Source organism: Centroberyx gerrardi, chromosome 10, assembly GCF_048128805.1.
Source record: "Centroberyx gerrardi isolate f3 chromosome 10, fCenGer3.hap1.cur.20231027, whole genome shotgun sequence".
NCBI lineage: Eukaryota > Metazoa > Chordata > Actinopteri > Beryciformes > Berycidae > Centroberyx > Centroberyx gerrardi.
Genome location: NC_136006.1, coordinates 20,804,436 through 20,825,576, shown reverse-complemented (window position 1 = coordinate 20,825,576; position 21,141 = coordinate 20,804,436). Strand labels below are relative to the sequence as shown.

Below are 21,141 nucleotides of genomic sequence, written 5' to 3'. Positions count from 1 at the left end.
AACTGCTGAGGCCTTGGACATCGCACTGGACCGAGTGAGTCTATGTCCAAAGCTCAATGGGCATCATGCCTTCCTTGGAGTTGAAGGAGGGAAAAAGGTTCTCCTCTGACAGAAAGTGGAAGGGAAACTGAACCAGGAAGCCCCGCACCTTACGGAGTTCCTCACTGGCCAATAGCGGGTCCTCGTGGGCCAGGCAGGGGCGGGACACGTATTCCCTTAGGATCTTGTTGTTTAAGACGGCGTCCGTGGGCACACACCTGAATACCTGGCCAGGAAGCGTGCACACAAAACACATGTCTGACAGCTTTAACTGGAGGAAGACGGTACTGTGGGGACAGATGGATTCGAATGGTTAGTCTACTCACTCGGTCGTACACACTGGCGTTCCTGGCAGCAGTCACCATCCACACTTCCTTATAGAAATGGTCACTGACCGGATCACTGACATCCACACTGGGGTCACTGAGCAACCCTAGGACCATTCTAAAGGAGCACATCAATTATCGGATACACATAAAATTTGAGTCACTTACTGTAAGATTAACAATCAAGTATTTCCCTGTTGAAATTTGGCTCTGTCACTTACTGCAGGATTAAAAATCAAGTATTTTCCTTTTCAAATTTGGGCTTTGGAATAAAATATGAACATCTCTGAGTCTTTCCTATCCCCTGTACTCATTTTGCTACATGTTGATTACAGTCTGCACTCGCTTATGTGCTGTCCTACCTGAAACACTCCACCCTGAGCGACAGGGCAAACTTCCCAGCTTGGTAGATCTCTCCATCCATTACCCCGGTGACGGTCTCGGTGTCTTCCACCACCACCGCCATCTCGCTGTCGCGCTTTCCCAGCATGCTCCTGTCGTTGATGTTGGCCGAGCCTGGGGGCAGCCAGACACTTACAAGTCTAACAGTCTTACAGTCTTTCCTATTTCTTCTAAGTATGAGGTTTTTTTCCACTGTGATTTAAAAGGCAATACTCTAAGTTAAATGGGAACACAATTTACAGTCTATGCCCTTTCTTTAGAGAAACAAAGCTCCCCCTTCATCATGAGGTGTTTTACAGAGTAATTCCATTCCATTTATGAGGGATTTAATCACCTTTCGGAGTAAAATGAGACAGGATTCGACTAACGAAGGAGGTAATTGAGTGGACAGATGCTGTTTAACGGTTCCCCTAGCACACATCTGCTCATATCGCCCCCTCACTGCAGTCTCTCTGCCTCCACTACTCTGGATTACACTGCCATCTCCTGGACATGTGCTGAGCTTCCCTGAAAAGCCAGTGCTGAGACGTCATTCTTAAAGTCACAATGAAAGTGCATTTTGAGAGCATCTTAATGTGATGTGTTTCCTGTTGAAACAGGATGTTGAGGCAGGACTTAACGCAGGGAGGGATCATTCAAAATTGCAAACCAATGGGATATCAGTTGTGAGAGAGTTTTATTTGATTGCTCAAAAATCTGTGATGGTGTTATTGGTTGGAGTTTTTATTTATGTCTCCTGGTATACAATAAAGTCACCACTAAAGATTTGTTGTTTTCCAGGAAGTAAAAGTAATGACATTTTGACATGTAAAAATATAATAAAATAAAGTTTTTGGCATTTTTTTGGCATTATCTAATTATTAGTCACTTTTCATTTCAGTGTGACTTTAATGGTTTGACAAGCTTGCTCATCATCTGCCTTGCCTCTGCTGTTTTCTTTGGCTGTGTTCTCACTACATTTCTGTATTAAGCATAAAATATATTGACACTGCAACGTTCCTTAACTTTCTCTCCTATAGAGTCATTCCTTGTCCTGGTGTGTGACACTCTGTTTCCATTTCGCAGCACTGACCGATGATGACAGTCCTGTCATCCACTATGAGCAGCTTGCTGTGGACGTAGATGAGCTCAGTGGCCAGCCGGCCATCCAGGTCAGCATGAGTCCGCAGTCCACAGAACGAGATATAGTTGATCCAGCAGTCAGCCACTGTGGAGACAGAACGACACACACACACACACACACACAGAGTCGTATCAGTTGTACCAGCTTCTCTTTTATTTCCTTGTGTTCCTCCATGTTGTATTTCTTTCTAGTTAATTCATAGGACAATTGGTCTGGGTTAGATTTGAGCTAATTGACTAATGTACTCACTTTAATACTGCTGGCTGCAGCCAGTGCATTATCCCTTAACAAGGGCCCTCGTTAGCCACAGAATTAGCCCATTAAAAGAGACGGGGTCTTCATTTGTCAGTTCAAAAGCCCAGTAAGTTTCACAGTTGATGGAGTGTATATGGGGCTGGCCGGATAATGAATCTGAGGGTGGGCAGAGAGAGTGTAGATTGAGTGAATCGGCTGCCTGTGGGACGTCTACTTACTCACACATTTCAGTCTCTCGATGATCGAGTGCTCCCCGCGACACATGGTCCTGTAGGGAAACAGTGTGACATCAGCCTTCTTGTCTTGCACTCTCGCCAATCAACTGTCTTTAATTTCTCGTTTCTCCCTCTTTCTTCTCCTCGACCATCCCCTCTTCAGCTCCACTTAGCTCAGAACTAGCTCATCAAAGAGCTTTTTCTCTCTTTTCTCATTTTCGCCCTGCGTGGTAGAACACTTTTTTGTCTTTTAATTGCCTCTGCATCGCGTTGGCTCTTACAGGGCCTGTTGTTTTTACCCTCTCCATTGTAATTTGCCCATCTCCCCCTTGTGCGTGTCCACTGCTTATTTAGGGCCTAATTGAGGCACTTTGGTAATTAGGAAGGAAGTCTTTGAGAGCAGAGAGAGTGTAAGAGAGTGTGTGAGAGTGGAGATTACCTGTAATTAAAGTACATGATGGCTTTGATGGCTTGGCCCCCTCCTGATGAGATGTCGCCTTCAAACCCTGGCAGCAGCGGCATCACCACATACACTCGAAAACGCCTCTTCTGCCTACAGTACAAGTGTGTCATACACACATTAATGCAGATATTGTATGGCATGGCGGATAGACCCATGCAGAGGCTCTTATATGAAACCCACATTCTTGCATGTGGCACACACACATACCCACACAACGGACTCCTACCTGTATGCTCGTAGGATCCTCTCTGTCAGTACGTCCCCAATGCAGTTGTGGATGGATCTGTCTGCACAGCTAATGAAGAACTGGTTCTGGAGTGGAGGAGTGTTGAATTGTACACAGGATTTAGGACCCTCCTTCAGAAAGTTTGAGTCTAAACACGTGGGGTGTCACGCAGAGAGAATGTGACCCGTCGGATTATAAACCAGACATGAGGTTTTATTGCCCTTGACAAACACAGCGTCTTCCCTCACCTCGATGTATATGAAGTGCTTGCTGTTCTGGATGGCAGAGACGTAGGCTAGGTGGATGGATTCCTCGTGGACCTTCGATCCAATCGACCACTGGCCGACTGATCTCAGCACCTATCGCAAGAGCAAAAAAAGAGGTACTCAGTGCCTGGTTCACTTCCCATCATGACTACCGCTACTGTCCATCGTGTCTTTACCTGGATGTTAGCCTCTGTGTGTCTCCCCCGCTGGGGTGGAAGCTCTGTGGGGGCAGAGAGAGACTTGGGCAACAGACAGGGGAAGCACATCGCACCTGAGCGCTTTTTCACCAACTGCACATAAAAAAAAAAAAGGAGCACAAACTCATACGCACATACAGTACACTCACGCACCCGCACACACACATACACATACACACAAACACAAAAGAAAGAGAGGTTAGTTAGACAGACAAATACTGTAGAGACTTGATTACAAAACATAAAAGCACTGAGTGAAGGCCCCATTAAGAGAAGTTTGCTAATTACGGAGCAGAATAGCGTCATGATGTCACGTTTGTATTTGACCAGCAATAGGAGACTAAAAGTCACCAGGCTGCAGCGTGTGCCTTAACAGTAAGACTGATTAGAGTAAATACGGGGTGAAGCAGGGTAAAGTCTTTCTCTCACTAAGCTGCTCATCTCTATTGTCCCTACCAGACACTATTGAGAGTGTCTGTCTGCAGCCTTAAGCAATTCAAGGGACATGGACAGAGGTTAAAGCAGGGTCTGCCTCATAAGGAGGCCATTGTTCCTCAGGGCCAATCAACTGTCTCCAATGTCTTCCATTCCAAAAGAAACACAAAATAATCTGGCATGTTCACTTGTACAGTTGCGACTAAGTCATTCATCCTTTTTATACATAAAGACACAATGAAGTGTGAAGTGGCTTTCGAATGAAGGTTCCTTTATGTTCATCTCTGTATCTCTGCAGATTAATATTCTGTTTTCATTATTTTAATCCAGATCGCTGTTCATTTTCAATCCTTGATATAATGCCTCCCCCCCTTTCCACACATCCTTAGCCTCATAAATAAGGTGGTGGCGGTGCAAATTAGCCGCCTGTATCTCTTGTCAACATCCACCCCAGGTCCAGGCCTGATCTTGTCCCCGTGTTTTGAAACAGATGGCTACTACTACAATAAAAAAGTAGCAAATTATTTTAGCAGCAGGCGGCTAAAGCAATTAACAACTGGCATAATGTGTTGATTAAAATCCATTCAGTCTCAATGAAGAGAGAAAAAGTCTCATTTTCCTCTCAGTCAGTTGGCATACATCCGAGAGAGACACCTCTCAGAGTACAGTGACCTTGACCGGACCACAGCTGGCGCTCACCCACAGACCAAAATAAGATCTGCAACCTAATTCATTCGCCATTGGTATAGGCCTACAGTGCAGTAACAGGCCCAGCCTTTTCTGTTGAATTTCTTACAATAAAAGATGAAAAATGCAACTGAACTAATTGCTAAACTTTTTTGGGATGTGTTGTGTTGCCACTGAGAGTTCTGCAAGAAATTAAAAGTCGGGACCTCTTTTTCTTTACTGTGGGATATTGGATCAGGGAAGACTGAAACTGAATTACTGTATCTGCTGCACTATGTCGAGTATATTGTCAGATTATTCACATAAAAAAATACTAATGAATGTGAATGTGAGCTTAAACTGCAAGAATTTCACCTCAATTCAAGCTCAAATTCAATCTCAATCCCACACAAACTGTGAAGCTCTCATATCTAGCTTTCATCGGGGGTTTTCTCTCTGCACCCTGATCTCCAAATCTCATCTGGGATTGGCTTTTTTCTGCCTAATTAGCACAAAAATCTTCTACTTTTCCCTAAAACTGACACTAACATGCTTGTTTCATGCTTCAATTTTTCAGAATGCTTTCTTTTCATGTTCCATTTTCTTTTTCCTTGACTTTGAGACCGCGGTTCTTTTGTGAAAGTGATGAATGCGGAAAATGATTTTCAGGCCTTGTTACCTCATCAGCAGCAGTCAATTGCCACCCCATTGACCACTGAGCATCCAATGAGACTGCAGTTTGTCTTTGAGCCAGAAATTCTCATTTTCACTAAACACCTAATCAGTCCCATTCATCTGGCTATGGTTCCCTAGTTCCCCTGCTCTACACCTGGCTTTGGCTTCTTTAATTACTGGGAGACAGGCTTTGTCTGATCTGGAGCCAAGCTTGGAATATGAGTGGCATATTCGGAAGGAAATCATACAGGCTCAAACCAATTCAATTACCCACCAATCAAAGTAGAAAGGCCTGTAATTGCAGTGAAAGGGGAACAGTGAGAGCCTCCGCTTCAATCCAAGCATTGAAGCCATTATTAGCAGGGAACAATGCCGACCTGCAGGGGGTGCTAAGCTCAAACTAATACATATCACTCCAGACAGCAATCTTATAGATCACTTGGAGAGCATTTTTTGACTGACACACTTTTGACTGTGACTACAGCACTCAATGAGACATTTAGTTGATGATTTCATGTTTTTAGCTGTGCTATTATGTCAAATTGCGCAGGCATATGATGCTTGTGAGCGAGAGAGCGGAGAAAGTGCAAATGGATGTGACATTATGAAGAGGCAATGTATTCAGACGGCAAAGCGAATTAGGAATTACTATTTGTAAGGTACTAGTAATATCAGAATCAACAGCAGTGTGTAAGAGAGAAGACACCATATCAGTTCTAATATTCAGGTGAGAGGTATGCTAATAAAAAAAAGAGAGCTGAGTATAGCCGAGATGAATACATTTCTCCATACCTTTGTAAAATTCCATCTCTGAATGAAATGTCTGGCTACATCCCTCGCCGCCTTGCCCTGCACTGCCACCCCAATATCATGCCAAGGCATTCTGGGAGTTTTGTACCTGTCAATAAAGTCTTCAAAGCAAACAAACAAATAGCAAAACAACATCACGCACTACAAAAGGTCAATCCCAAGTTGAAGAAGTCTGCCTCTCAGACCCCCTCGGTGTGCGCTGGAACACTGTGCATCCACACAAAAGACCAACTCCCTCCTCCCCTACTCAATAAGCATCCAAACATGGTTCCTCGTCCTATTGAAGAGATCAAAGATTGCCTTTAATTTCAGTCATTCTCTGCCTGCCCACATTTCCCCTCCCCATCCTCTGGAAATGGTGGAAGATTTTAATGTATGTATCTGTCATCCGCCCCCTCCTCCTGCTGAGTCCTACCTAGTCATTACAATGTAAGCCCCAGACCCAGAGCTATATAAAAGCCCAGACAGAGAAATAGAGTGGTGGATACAGAGACAGAGAAATATAGAGGGCTGCAGGCAACTGACAGAAACCCCCACTGGCTGCAGAATGTGATAGTTTGGGACAGCTCAGGTACAAACTGACAACTTCGATTTTGTGTTTTCTTTATTTTCTTCTTTTTCTCTCTCCTTTTTGGGCTCCATTTGAAGATTTCCAATAATGATATCAAAAGAGAATGCTGTTGTCATATAGTTTGTTTTCTAAATGTAACCTTTTGCTGCTCTGCAGTCACACTCAATTTTTCAGATTCCAAAAATTCTATCTCATGTATGCTCATGCACGCACACGCACACGTAGACACACACACAAAAGCAAACAAAATCAAACACCATCAAACAATATCAAAGTGAAAATCAGTGTCCTTCATGGATTGTATGATGTTACAGATTATTTTCTGCTTGGCTAGGCACAGCTCTGACTTTTTAAGACAGTGTAGATCTGGTTTGAAAATAACATTTTGATATTGGGCATGACAACTTCACAGCAATTAAGTTCACGATGGGGACAGAGCATGCCGAGAAGTGTGAAAACCTAGACGGCTGGTCAAAAGATTATTTATATAGATGTGCTTAATTTTCCTTTGCAACCTAATTCTAATTATCTAACCTAATTATTCACATGTATCTAGATAGCATAGCTGTCTGGATTTTCCACACCTTGACTTCATAAAGTCCCAGCAAACAGACTATACACTCTCACACAGAAGCCCTCTCCTTAGTACTGGAGGCAGTTAGGAAACCAAACAAGCAAGTCAGCAACTGTACAATACCGTCAAATGGTTTGTTGAGCTTGACCCAGTCCTTGAGGATGAAGTTACAGTAGTCTTTACCGTGCCAGAAACGCGCCTCTCCACACAGCTCATTATTACTGATGTGGCTCCGCAGGGAGCCTGTCTCTGCGGACACACACACACAAATACGCCCACACACACGCACACGCACACAAAAACACACACAGAAAGAAATAGAATTGTAGAATTAGTGGAATTTTGTGGAAGCTGGCTAACTTGCCACACATATAAACGACTGGACTCACCATAAGGCAGTGGTAAGGAGTAATGGAGGCCAAGGGATCCAGACTCACTGGAGCGCAGAGACAGACTTTTGTTGTACCAGTCTCTGGGTGGGAGATGGGGGAGCGTCCTGGAGCTCAGGCTGCCTCCACTACTGCCCTTCTCTGTGGACAGGACACACACAAATACACACAGATGCAGCCATCTTGGCAGTCTCACTTTTTTTACAAACTTGCTGCACTACTGCTGCAGGATTGCTCAACCTCCAAGATTATTTGTTTGGAAAAGTCTGCAGTAATCAGGATAGATGCAGATTTGAGTAGAGTTGTAGGTTTAACGACATTAAGCAGACTGTTAGATCTGATTGGTTCTGAACAGTTGCCATGTTTACTAATGTCTTTACAGTGCTGTAGATTTAATAGCCAAAGACATTGTATCTACAGCCCTTGTCTTAGTAATCATGTATAAGTGCTTTTTTGTCCTGCTTGTTATGATGCATTACACCTTAGCTATTGTTATTGTTCTTGATGCCGACTAATCATTTTAGAATTGCACTGTGCTTTCAACCACAGCCAGGAAGAAAGCCTGCTCATTAACATGCTGAAGTACCAACAACAAGCTCAAACCACGTCACCAGTTACATCACGTCGCCAGCTGCTTTTTATATGTTCAGTCTCAGCCAAATTCATAACCAAGTGAGGAACGGCCTTCAGATGGCTCTACCAAGGATGATCAAACAGGTGGTGAGATGCTGTTCAGTGTCAGCTATTATTGGCAGCCATACAGTATGGAGGAGGCACTACTATATATAAAACGGTATTCGTAGCTTTGGACTACAGATTGAGCACTGTGTAACTGACAGTTCAAGCAAAATTACCTTTACAGTTCAACAGCCTCTTTGCTGTTTAACATGGACTTAAAGAAATGATTCAAATGGGTGTTAGTGTGACATTATGTGATACTTTATTGATCCCCGTGAAGAAATTCTAATTTTTCTCATTTTCACCCTGCTGCCCCCAAAGAGGCATGTGCATGTGCAATGTGTATGAGTGTGTCTGTGTCTGTTGTGTACATACAAGTACGTGTACAGTATACGTCTGCATATATGAGTATGCGTGCGTATGTATGTGTGTGTGTGTGTGTGTGTGTGTCCCGCTCACTTGACTCTGCTCCCCCCTCTGAGGCTGCATTGTGTTTGCAGAAACCATGAAGGGTTTCATCATCATAGGCTCCTCCTTGGTGAATAATGCTGGTCAGACCTTCTCCTCTACTTTCCTCCTCTTGTCCTACAACAGGAGGAACCACACCTCCACACCATAGCCTCTGCTGGACTGGAGCAGGGAAGGGGACAGCGCTGTACACCTCCCCAGGATCTATCACCATAGGTGGGGCAAGGTTGCCGTAAGCGTGCCCCTGATGCTCAGCTCCTCCATGCCTCCTGGGTCTTCTCTCTAAATCAGCCAGGATGTCTCCCACTTCAGAGTAGCTGTGCTCCTCCTCATCCTCCTCAGCTGCAGTGGCAGATCTCTGCAGAAAAATGGGCAAAGCGCTACCATAGGAGACAAAATTACAAGTGTCGGGCCCAAGACATATTTTGTTATATGCTACTGTATGTGATGCTCCATTAGAACAGAGAACATCATGTACTTCACGCTGTGTGCAAGATGAGAAAAAATAGAACTAATGTTATGCAGATACAAGGGTGAAAAGACACATCTCCTTTCATGTAATGTAGCAGTTAAATGTGATCTTTACAGAGACTGTGTGCTCTCATGTAACAGACGACTGTGGGCTAAAGATAACTCTTGACTGTACCCTCTCACGGCTGAACACTAATGACTCATAAAGCGTCACTGCCACCTCAACTTGACAAATGGCAAATGTCAGCGGCATATTCTCCTGGTAGGCATAATTTTATTAAGTGCAAATATCACTGTGCTCCTTAGGAGACACTCTCAAAGGTTAGACCAACAGCTGTAGCAGTTTCATGTGTATTAGCTGAGATTTTGCAGCGGGTCGGGCCCCCCTGAGTTGATGGATACAACCAGTCAAGCATGAGGAGGGATGCTCTAACTAAATGCAATAAGGAGACATTCGGGCAAAGATCATGTTTATTTAAAAGCCTGGGACAATAACCTAATGGAGGACAGTAAGGTAAGGGGGAAGAAGGAGAGAGAGAGAGAAAGAGAGAGAGAGAAAATGAGAGAGACTGATGGCATATAGAGGGGCAGATCATTTTCTCCCATTTATTGGCTGTGGTAATTTGTTGACTCACTCATCCATGCAGAGTCTTTATGTTTAATGCAGGCCTCCAGAGGGGAAAGGAGGGAAGAGAGGGAGGAAGAGATGGGGAGGCGGGGGGTAGGAAATGGAAAGACGGGCGATAGGGGGTTAGGGGGGACCCTGAGAGATTAGCCTCCACTTCTCAGTGTGAGAGACGGAGGTGGATGAATATCAACCCTTAAAGTGGGCCCCAGATGCTCCCTAATGGGGATTTCACATCGGCCTGACCCTGCTCAATATAGCTGCCAAATAATTGATGGGAATACAAAAATGGATGTTGGGTCCAAATTATCTGTCAAAGACTGGCAAACAAGAAGCTCTCGGTTGACAAATGCAGCCTGTTTGACCATACATGTGGTGTGCATGTATGGTTAATTATGTATAGTGTAAATACAATACCAAAAAAGTACAAAATTTAACAATCACAACATAGCATATAACATTTAGGCTTATGAAAATGCATCTCCCTCTGTCATAAAGAGGAAATCAACTGGCAGAGAGCCTCCCTAACTCTCAATCCGGTGTCAGGCAGCTGTCAGGTGCATGTCTGGACTTTGACATGTGTTGTGGTCTGACACCCATCATCCACACCCAGCTGTTACCGGCATGCCAGCCCCGTCCCTGGCCCTCAAAAGGGTCATATCCATGTGGACAAACATTGGTGGCCCACTGCTGGCAACGGCTCCCTGTGAGTCCCATTTACGGTGGGTTTACCACTGTCTGCTCTACTTAGAGAGCAGGGGACATGCAGCTATCGTTAACAGCTAGAGACGAGGACCGAACCCCGAGACGTATCGTATTTATAGTGTATTATAGCGTAGAGTCACACCGTGGGAGGTTTCATGGTAAATAAGTGTTTTTCCCAAAGTTTCTGAGTACTGTGTGGCAGAAGTTATCTACTTCAAAAAGTTGTTGTTGAAAGTGGCAGAACTACAACTGGATGCGGCAATTTGATGGTCTGGACCCTGAGAACTTTTATCCTTCTTTGAGAGTAAAAGAAAAGCCTGGGACTCGATTCCAGCCAATGATCCTGGTTTGGTCAGATAACTGGGTTCATGTAGGCTCATTTGACAGCATATCATACTCTGGCATCATGGTTGGACACAGAGCTATGTTGTCTTGGGGGTCAGTTGGGGTTTGGAGAGAGGATAAAGCATTCGTACTGTTTTTATTCTGTGTATTTTGTTTACGTTTTTTTAGCCCACTCTCAGCACCCATTGCACATCGGACCGACCTGGAAGGGGGATCCCTCTTTGTGATGCCCTTCCAAAGGTTTCTACCATTTTTCCCTAATGAGTAGTTTTCCTTGTTCTCACTGAGGGTTTAAGGTTGGAGTGTCGTTTTCATTTATTGTTTCATAATGTGGCCGTTGTGAAGCCCTTTGAGACTGATACTGTGATTAAAGGCTATACAAATAAACTTGGCTTGACTTGACTAGGCTGTACTAAAAATAGTGTGTCTCCCCAGGTATGGGCTAAGGAGACAGCTGGTCTAGATCTTCCCCTAGTAGGGTTCAGGACTGAGGATAGAGTGTCTTACCAGGGTGGGGTTTGGGGAGAGGCCTGGGCTGGGCTGAGGGCTTCTCCTCACACTGCCCACATCAGTCAGTCTATGCTGGGAGTCGTCCCAGCGGCCATAGGCCAGGTCAATGCCTCCCAGGAAGGCTAGCGATTGGTCAATCACTACAGTCTTCTCATGATGCGCCCATAATAGTGCTGCGGAGGGCATGTGGTCCGGGTGGCGGATCACCTGTCAAGACAGAAAGACAGGCACAATGACGATACTGACCAAGTATCAACACTCTGTGCTATACAGCAGTAGCATACAGCAACTACAAAAGGCTAAATTTTCTTAAGAAAATTTAAAGTGTGCTTGCCGTCCAAGCAGTAGTCACTTTGAATTGATCTTTGATAGAGTGCTGCTAAGTTGCGGGTACGGTTTCGCCAGTGGTCGCTAGGGTGTTTCTAGGTGATTGCTAGGGTTTTGCTAGGTGGTTGCTAGGGTGTCACTAGTGGTTGCTAGGGTGCTAGGGAACAAAGAGAATCCAAGGAAAAAAGAATTGTGTTTCCACCGAGTCACCGAGTTACAATCATTTAAAATGTAACAGGTTGCTGTAGCGCCCCCAATTGGCGAAATGACACCAAATTTTACAGGTTGGCTGAGACATGATACGTGCACAATTGTACCAAATTTGGATGGGATAGCATGATGCGTTCATGAGTTATACCAAATTTTAAAACATAGGCTCATGTCTCATATGTCTATGTAGTGTAAAAACTGTAGGAGTAGCACGCAGAACTTTTGTCCGGAAGAAGAAAAGGAAGAAAAATAATATTAAGTATGCAAGATAATAACAGTGTGCTTTGGCTACAGCAAGCACACTAATTATGGTCAATAAAGTTGCTTGTACTGTAACCTGCTTTCCAAAGCAGCAGGCTGTTCTCCAGCTCTCCTGAGATAAGGAAAGAATATTATATCTTCTATACAAACCCTAACAAAAGAGGGATGTAACCGATGTACTTGCTTTCACTGAGCCTCACATCATCTTAACTTTGAGAACAAAAAGATGAGATCAACATTTAACTCTCTTGGGTTGACTTTAATATATTTTTAGGCTGGTTCTTGGCTGGTTTACCATTCCTCAGTACATGAACCAAAGATGTCCCTATGCCACCACAGAGTATCCTTTGGGTATAGACGATCAAAATGACATAAATAAAGGCCTAGGGCTATCTCAGGCTATATAGAAACTGATCCTCAGTCCATAGAGAAAGCAATGGACTGGTTCTATATACCCTGCTGCTTAAAATAGCAGGTCTCTGGAGCAGGATGTACATGATGTGCGAAACATCTGCGCCCCTCTGTGCACCTTCCCCAGTGTTTAGAGATTTCCGCCTCTATAGCAAGGATGTGCACACACACACACACACACACACACACACACACACACACACACGCAGGGCCGAGATATACTTCCATTACCCAGCTGGTATGTGTTGGAGCTCCTCGGGGTGTGTGTGTTTATGTGTGTGTGTATATGTGTGTATTTGTGCGTGCGTGCGCATGCATGTGTGTGTCTCTGTCTGCGACTTTGTCTGTATGTGTGTCCCTAGCCACTTCCCAGTATCAGTTCTCGGCACACTCTCTCCACCAGCGCTGTCATAAGATAATGTGACAGGGTGTCAATCATGCCAGGGCCTGGGGTGCCATGGCGATGAGAGGGTTTTTGGCGGAACGCTTTCGTGAGCAACACCAGGGAGAAGGCAGCAGCAGGGACTACAGAACAAATCAACCTAACCTAACCACTGCCAGGTCTAGCACATCCCTCTTTTTTTTTTCCCCACAATCCCCCTCTGGCCACTCCATCCATCCAACCGCTCCGTTCTCTTGGTGTAAGCCCCGGCCCCTCCGCTACAGAAGCCGGTGGGGGTCCACATGCGGACAAAGTGTCTCCCATCCCCTAAGAGAGCCATCCGTGGCATCCAGCACATGATCTAAGTATCCATCCCATCCCATGCCCAGGGGCCTGTACTGTACAGTAGCTGGCACAGGCTGGGCGCTGCCACTCTTCCACCCGGCGCTGTGATGTGTTATGATGGCTCCGTCACTCTGGGAGGCAGGGCTGCAGACACCTGTGGAGGCGGCGGGTAAAGCTGATGGAAACGGACAGGACTTTCTCTCTGTCTCTGTCTGGGGAGGACTGTTGACGACTGAGCTTAATGCTGAAGCACTGTGGCAGTTTTCGTGGAACTTCACAATGTCTGGACTGCGGTTATTATAGCTACTATTCTGGATATTGTAGTTTTGATAATAATAAACCATGTGGGAATACATTCAGTGATTATTGGTAAGTCAGTGGTACGGTAATAATCACACTAAATCCAAATCTAAGTTAGTGGTCCTAAGCCATTTCAGTGACATAGTATTGTGTTGGTATTGTGTATTGTTGGTTTTATTGCCTGGTCTGCATTCTGCCTACACTTATGCACTTTACCTCACACAGCCTGAGTTGAGGAGTGACACATTAATAAAAACGTATCTAAAAACAGAAGAAGCAATAAAGATTGCTAACTACCTCCATGGTTACCACAAGAGTTTGCATAGCAATCAGTAAAGCACGGCTAGTTTGCTTGTGATTTATGGGAATTAACAGCGCAGTTGGAAAGCATCTTTGACCTATCAGATTGCTTGGATGAAACTATTGAACAGTTACACATAATAAGTAAGTGTAGAAGTTGAAAGCATTCTTCTCATCCGTACCCTGATGTTGGAGTGCAGGCCCATGAGTGTTCTCTTGGTGTACTCGCTGTTCAGGCCCATGACGACCTCCACTTCCTTATAGAGCAGCACGCTGACCTTCACCCCCTGCTCCTACACATGTACAGCAGACAGGGAAACAATGACCACAGACAAAGATCAAATACGCACATAAGTTATCTTCATGTTCAGTATTGTGCAAATCATTATGTAACTGTTGTGGTGCAGTGTTTCCCTCAAACATTTTTCTTTGCAGCTTGGAAATGCCTCTGAAGCAGCAGTTAGACTGTGCTTGAATCGAAATCTTTTCGGTGGGGTGGCAGCTACTCTAGGCTGAACAGTCCACCCTAGCTACTCAGTGGTAGGGAGAATAATAGCGGTGAATACTTACTGCTTTTCTCTTCAGTATATAATCCAGTCTCCAGGTGTTGCCATCAACCACTGGCCTCTTCAAGAATATCTCAGGACTCAGCCTGACGCAGAGAAAATATAACAATTACTGACTGAATGAATGAATGACCGGCACAGTGTCTGCCTCTGAGGACGGCCGTATTCACACACACAATCACAGTTGTATCTGCAGTGTAGGATAAGTGAAGAGAGAAGCTCATTAGAAGAGTCAAACTCCTCCGTACCACCAGGCTGTGATAAAAATCTCCTCTTTGGCTCCCTCCAAGGCATCAGCGATGGCATCAAAGTAGCCAGCAGCATTGACAAACCTGTAAGCAACAAGCATACCACTGACTGCTGAGATGGAACACCATATCATGCATTCCTTACAATTTTACATTGTTTTCCAGCGCTCTCATATCACGTTATGAGATATGTTATTTTTCCTTTATTTTAGTTGTTTTTCAAAATAAATATTTTGAAACAAATTACAAGTTACTCCCAGTAAAGACGAAGGCACCAAATTAAAGCTGTATTTGTGTAAAATTGTGCTTTAATTTTCATTTCATTATACGGACTATAGCTAGTGGAAGCATATTGCTTTGGTTTGTATGTTGGCTTGATTGGGTTGTGATTGATAGAAGGCGGGTCCTAACGTAACCGCAGAAGATGCTATTGGTTTGAAAGTTTTATTTTGGAGAGGAAAAATCTGAAATCGGACATGTAGTGCACCAGAAACTAGAAAGCGGAGCCTACTATGTCTCGTCTCACCTGTTGCGGTGTTATAGGCTGATATTAGCATTCTGATGCAACTTTGCAAAACATGATTGTTGGCTTCTAATTCACAGCGATGGACTACCTTTCCCACTGAATTGGACATCTTAAGAGTTGTTTTCTAGGCCTAGGTTTGGAATTGAATGGAAACGAATAAGCCTGAGAGGTATGGCAAATCTAATTTAAAATATTGTTAATCGTAGCGTATGTATGTAAAAACTGTCACAATTAACATTAAAGGGATGAAAAACATAAAAAATGAGCAAAAAAATCAGATCATGCAGGAACGGTCCTTTAATGCCCTACCATTGCGTGGCTGTGTTCTCCCTGACTGGGGCGAAGGATCCATGGCAGTTCTCCCTCAGGAAGTCTTTCCCATACTTCTGGGAAAAGTCATCAATGGAGTGGCCCCACCAGCGGGCCTGGCGGTAGGTGGAGCACTTGATTGTCAGCGTCCTAAGAGGAGACGCATGTGTAACTTATAAACAGGATGGATTACTCATCGAGGAAAGCGACCGTTTACGATATATACTGTGTTTTTTCTGCACCCCCTCGTCAGTGGATCCTGATGGAAATAACACGCTGTGCCCCCTGAGGACACATCCAGCACGGATGTGGCATCCGTGGCTTGTATGTGACGATATGGCTCAGGCCACACACATAATCTGTGTAGGAGTGCAGTCAGCACAAATGTGTGGGTATGCCATCAAAGCAAAATGTAAATATGATAAGAACAGAGGCCTGCCTGCAGAGGTTCTCGATGGTGACTCCGTGGCGGACGCCGGTCTCCTGGGTGCCTATCTTGATGTGGAAGCCCTTATCATAGAGGATCACCGTTCCCACCTGGCCGTCCTTCGGCCTCATGTAGAGAACAAAAGAGTCCTTCACCACCAGCCATCTGAAACACACACACACACACACACACACACACACACACACAAATCTGAGTCTCTCTGGAGGGATTCAGTGTACAGAAAACTGAATTTGTCACAACCCAGATGCAAGGGATGACAGAGGCAATCGATAACATGGGAGACACATTTGATATGGCTTTTATACATATTTACTTTGCTACAGAATAATGTGAACAAAAACAGTGTGTAATCACACCACCTCTTACCTTTTAGACCAACAGTAACAAACACTGTTGGAACCACACCAGTAGCACACTGGAAATGTATTTCCTCCTGACTTCTTCAAGATTAACCCTTCACTTGACACACACACACACACACACACACACACACACACAGAGAGAGAGAGAGAGAGAGAGAGACACACACACACACAAACCCAAAAAGACCACTGCCACATTACTGATTGATCAAAGAAATCTTCACTGGCATCTTTCAGGGGCATAGTGAGGTAATCAAGTAAGGAAGCAAAAGATTGGCAATTTTTCTAGATCTGTGCATTTATAATTCAAATGATCCATATGATATAATGTGTGTCATCTTCAAACAACATGCAGCAGATAAATGAAATGGGCACATCCTCACATTCCTTTGGGCCCCAGGTCCTCGATGAAGGAGATCTGACTGACTTCCAAAAAGTCCAGCTGAAACATGCAGACAGACAGAGATGTAAGAGACATGTGAAATTTAAAAAAAAACTTCAACTGGTTTCCTGATAGTAATGAAACACATTTGAGCAATGCAATGAAAGTGCAATGACCACTTTCTTTTTCAATCTCTGAAAAGAGTTCCAGAAATTACCCCCGACACATTCGGCAGCCTAATCAAGTTGGAAACTTTGTTTCAGAAAATAATACTTCTCTTATGTTGCACATATTCTCTAAGAACAAATTGACTTTGTCTTAAGATGCTTACGGTGCACTTATGCATCGTTATTATAATGTGTCATCTCATCACTTTTATTCTGTAGGTAATGGATATTAGCGGCCATCTTGGCTCTTTAAGTGATAGTTTCTTTGCTCCTGCCTGCTGTGTTTCCCCTCATTAATGCAAGCCATTCTCCATCACCGTCCTCTGTGAAGCGACTCTCCTCATGCAGGCCATAGAACTCTGACAAGGATGAAATTACCGTTAGCTTTCAGGCCTAATTAGAGTGTAGATGGTTCACCTTCGACGGGGATGACTGTATTGATGTCATTCTCTTACAAGACAAGGCTTTGACTGCGAGTAGCCGCGCTCACCGTCGCTGGGTGGATCCTGTACATGGTTCTCTTCAGGATGTTTCTCAGGTAGTCCTCCAGCTGCATCTGTCACACACAGAGTCAAGCCGCTTCTAACTCCACTGAAGGGAAGCGCATGCATAGCCTAACAGCATTATTCACAAACAGCAGCACCACTGATATATTATTGCCATATAAACACCGTCGCCACATTCTATTACATTCATTGCATGGTGCGTGATTGCACTGCATTTCAGAAGCATTCGGGTGGATGGGATCAATAAGCTGCGCTGTATATTGTTATATTTGATACCAGCTCTCACTTTTCTGCTGCTGAGCTGCTCCTGTTTGACCAGAGCATCAGGTCTCCGTGGCAACGTGGGAATGTGTCCTCCTCGGAAGCTCTTGTGGCATTTGAAGGAACGTCTTTTAACAGCGTGGCTGCAGCACACAGGGGCGAGATGGATGACAGTATTAACTTGTGTGTTTGCTGACGCTCATTCATTTCTAATCTGAAACATAACACATTGGATTGTTGTGCGAAATAATAATAATAAAAAAAACCTTGTAAACTTTGAGACTGAGAGCATAAAAATAGAAATCTTGAACAGTGAGTGACAGTCAATCATTCTCTCCAAATCCTAATACTGCATGCTCAACCAGACTCCGCACGATTTCATTTGGTTTGGAAGTTGCTCTTTTGAAATCCTTCAGTGGGTTTGTTATATAAATGAATTTTCGCTGTCTGCGAGAACATGCTGTATTTTTCCAAGCTGCTGAACAGCAGTAAATGGGGCGACAGAAAGAGAATTGGAGAGAAATTGAGTAGGCTACTCTCAGCTGAGAAATGAACAGTCAGGGGTACAGAGAAGCAGTTGGCGAAAATGTGTTTCTGGCTCAAAGTCAATTTATATTTGAGTGTATGTATGTGTGTGTGTGTGTGTGTGTGTGTGTGTGTGTGTGTGTGTGTGTGTGTGTGTGTGTGTGCGTGTGTGCGTGTGTGTGTGTGTGTGTGCTGCATATGTAAGTGAGTGACAAAAGGTGAGTAAATTAGCAGTTCTTACATGCGGGTTGGCAGGGGGAGCTTTAGAAGAGCCTTGAACTTCAGCAGCTCCTGATGAAGAGCTTGGAAGTGCTTGAAACGGCGTTTGATTTTCCACGTGAAGTCCCCGTGGCTCAGCTCAATCGTGTAGAGATTGGGATTCAGCACCTTTGAGGTGAGCATTTCAAAAGGAGACAGTTCAGCTCCACCGCGTCAATACTGCCTTACAAGAACTTTAAAAGAGATGAAACGGGTGTAAAGATACAATAGTGTCTTTATTCGCGGGAAGCTTTTGGGATTGTGATATTATGAAACTTTTGATCAGAAAACGTGAGGCCTTACAGCTTCGTCGAAATAACGAACGCAGAGCGGCTTTTAAGGAGGTTCAGACGGGGCATGTGACAAACGATGATTCAGTACCTGGTTTACAGTCGATTATATCTCGCTCACCTTCGTTGTTGATGTGAACCGTTCCACTTCTGTCACCCGGACAAAAATAGGAACGTTCTCCAAGAACACCATGGAGTCCAGCGAGTTGAATGGGAGGAAGTTGTAAATCGTCTGAAAGGGAATGATTCTTGTCTCTAGAACAAAGACACAACTAAGGATTGATAAGGACCCAGAAATGTTAAGAAGACGTTTTATCTTCCCACATACTGTACAGTGGGTTGGAACAGACTAAGCCCACTGTAAACCCACTGTAAGTCTCTGAAACACCAGCACCACTCTGCCCAATCACTTTAGAACAAGGGAAGGAAGTGATTGAGAAACACGTCTCTTGGCTGTCTTTCCCTCTGTTTTCTGTATTTAAACTCTGACAGGGCTGACCATGTTTAACTGACCTTGTGGCTTGCCATCACAGCGGTCTCCATGGCAGCAGAGGTCCGGCTCCTCGTTGTCATTGGGCAGATCGTAGCAGTCTAGACTGTCAGAGAACTGGCTCATGACTGACTCTGTGTGCTCCAGGGCAGGGATATTCTGTTTGACTCTCACCATGGCCATCTTCCAACACAGCACCCTTGGGAACCTGCGACACATCATATACCAGGTCTACAGGAATGTCACCGGCAGCCCCTATCAGGGGCGATACTTTATGCAAATAAGCAAACTGCAGCTAAAACTCAAGGGCAATGAAAGTACATTACAGTGAAAGATGATTCTTTTTCTCGCAGCACACGAAATTGCTATCTGATAATTATTCAGAGAACATGTGAAACGTGAAATAGTCCTCTACCAAGAATGTAATAAAAAAGAAACTTCCTGATTAGAAAACATTCACTTAATAAACAACAATATATATAAGAGTTTGGAGAATATCATTGTATATCAACCACTGCCATCTGAGCAAATTCACTGCAATGACTGTGATTGGAGGCTACATCCTCCACTACAAGACATTGCGTGATACTGAGCCATTTCTTCACTTTCACGCCATTTGACCCTGACCTTTCCTTTCGACTGTCATTCCATGTACTGTCAGGCTGCACACAATCAATGTCTGTCACCTTCAGCGTGATCACAAGACATCGGACCCTCCCTGACAGGGCCTCCACTGGCGGCCCTGTCACCCTGCATTTGGGCCACTAGACCTTCTTTTGGAGATCCTGGGACATCCTCCCTCATTATCTCCTTCACCCCGCCCCACCCGCCCCACTGGAAGTGATGCTAATAACATGGATTCTGACTGACTGACATGGGTGAAGAACAAGGACATATGAAATCCATACTTCATGCATTTTGCATGGGGGGGTAATTAGGTGATTTTGGGGTTACTAAATGGTTCTGCTGAAGAATTCATGTTCCTACTCTGTAAGACATTAAAAATTCTGCTGAGCGCTTTGAAAAGGCCAGATTGGGAAAATGAATGATTCAAGCGCTGAAGTGAACTGAATCTTTTTAGTGGAGAAAATACTGGCAGTGGAGGTAAGTTAGTTGTCTTTCCTTTTTCCAATCCTGGTGTATCTTATAAATCCTGGAGCCTCACCAACACTGGCAGCACCCGTAAAAAATGTTTTTACTACGCGGATACCAACGGTGATGTTTTGAAGCATGGCCTTAATGAGGTGTGCTTTCTTGCTGAATGAGTGTCTGCTTCTCTAGCCAACCTTGAGACCCATTTTAAATGGCTGAGAATGTGCCCTTGACGATCTTTCCCCCCCTCTCGTCGCCCTGGGCCCCCGGCTCTGGCCATTAGGGAGATTCCTTGTCTTCCCCAAGCAATGACAGGTGAAATGGAGCACAAAATCCCATAGCCAGCCATGGGCCTCTCCACAACCTCGCCACCTCTCTTTCTTTCAGACACTCTTCTTTCTATTAACACTTTTCCAATGCACATATGCACATGTGTGCAGTATGCATGCATGCGCATGAAAAATGACATGCCCATGTGCACGCACACACACACACACACACACACGCCCACACACACACGCCCACACACAGGCATGCAGTGCACACAAACAGATCTTATGACAGACAACAGACAAACACCATTCGAGACAACAGACACACCATATGACAGACAAACACACACACCATGCCCTCATACCATGCACCCACAAAAGCAAAACCCCACCCCTCACATACACACACACACACTCACACATGCACACATTTGTTTTCAAGACATGCCAATGCATGATAAAAGATGGC

At 44.5% G+C, this 21,141-nt stretch overlaps 1 protein-coding gene across 1 annotated transcript; it reads right to left on the bottom strand.

Moving 5' to 3' along the window:
- Positions 1-40: 40 nt before the first annotated feature.
- LOC139930393 (phospholipase D1) lies at positions 41-19,491 on the bottom strand. Its single transcript, XM_071923555.2, has 26 exons — positions 19,332-19,491; positions 18,940-19,073; positions 18,512-18,657; positions 17,771-17,888; positions 17,469-17,534; positions 16,813-16,871; positions 16,434-16,526; positions 16,059-16,211; positions 15,620-15,769; positions 14,785-14,868; positions 14,541-14,622; positions 14,153-14,263; positions 11,432-11,641; positions 8,770-9,136; positions 7,633-7,773; positions 7,367-7,492; positions 6,081-6,199; positions 3,492-3,605; positions 3,298-3,408; positions 3,050-3,135; positions 2,800-2,913; positions 2,364-2,413; positions 1,840-1,974; positions 728-881; positions 366-483; positions 41-265 (listed from the first exon to the last, which is right to left on the bottom strand). The coding sequence occupies exons 1-26, from the start codon at positions 19,489-19,491 to the stop codon at positions 41-43; spliced, it is 3,426 nt and encodes a 1,141-aa protein (XP_071779656.1).
- Positions 19,492-21,141: the final 1,650 nt, after the last annotated feature.

Excerpts from the sequence above, each read along its gene's own strand:
- LOC139930393 (XM_071923555.2), bottom strand. The coding sequence starts at position 19,491 with ATGGCCATGGTGAGAGTCAAACAGAATATCCCTGCCCTGGAGCACACA. Across the intron at positions 14,264-14,540 it reads ATATACTGAAGAGAAAAGCA|GAGCAGGGGGTGAAGGTCAG; the intron begins GTAAGTATTCAC and ends GTACATGTGTAG. Across the intron at positions 6,200-7,366 it reads GCTCAACAAACCATTTGACG|ACTTTATTGACAGGTACAAA; the intron begins GTATTGTACAGT and ends TTTGCTTTGAAG.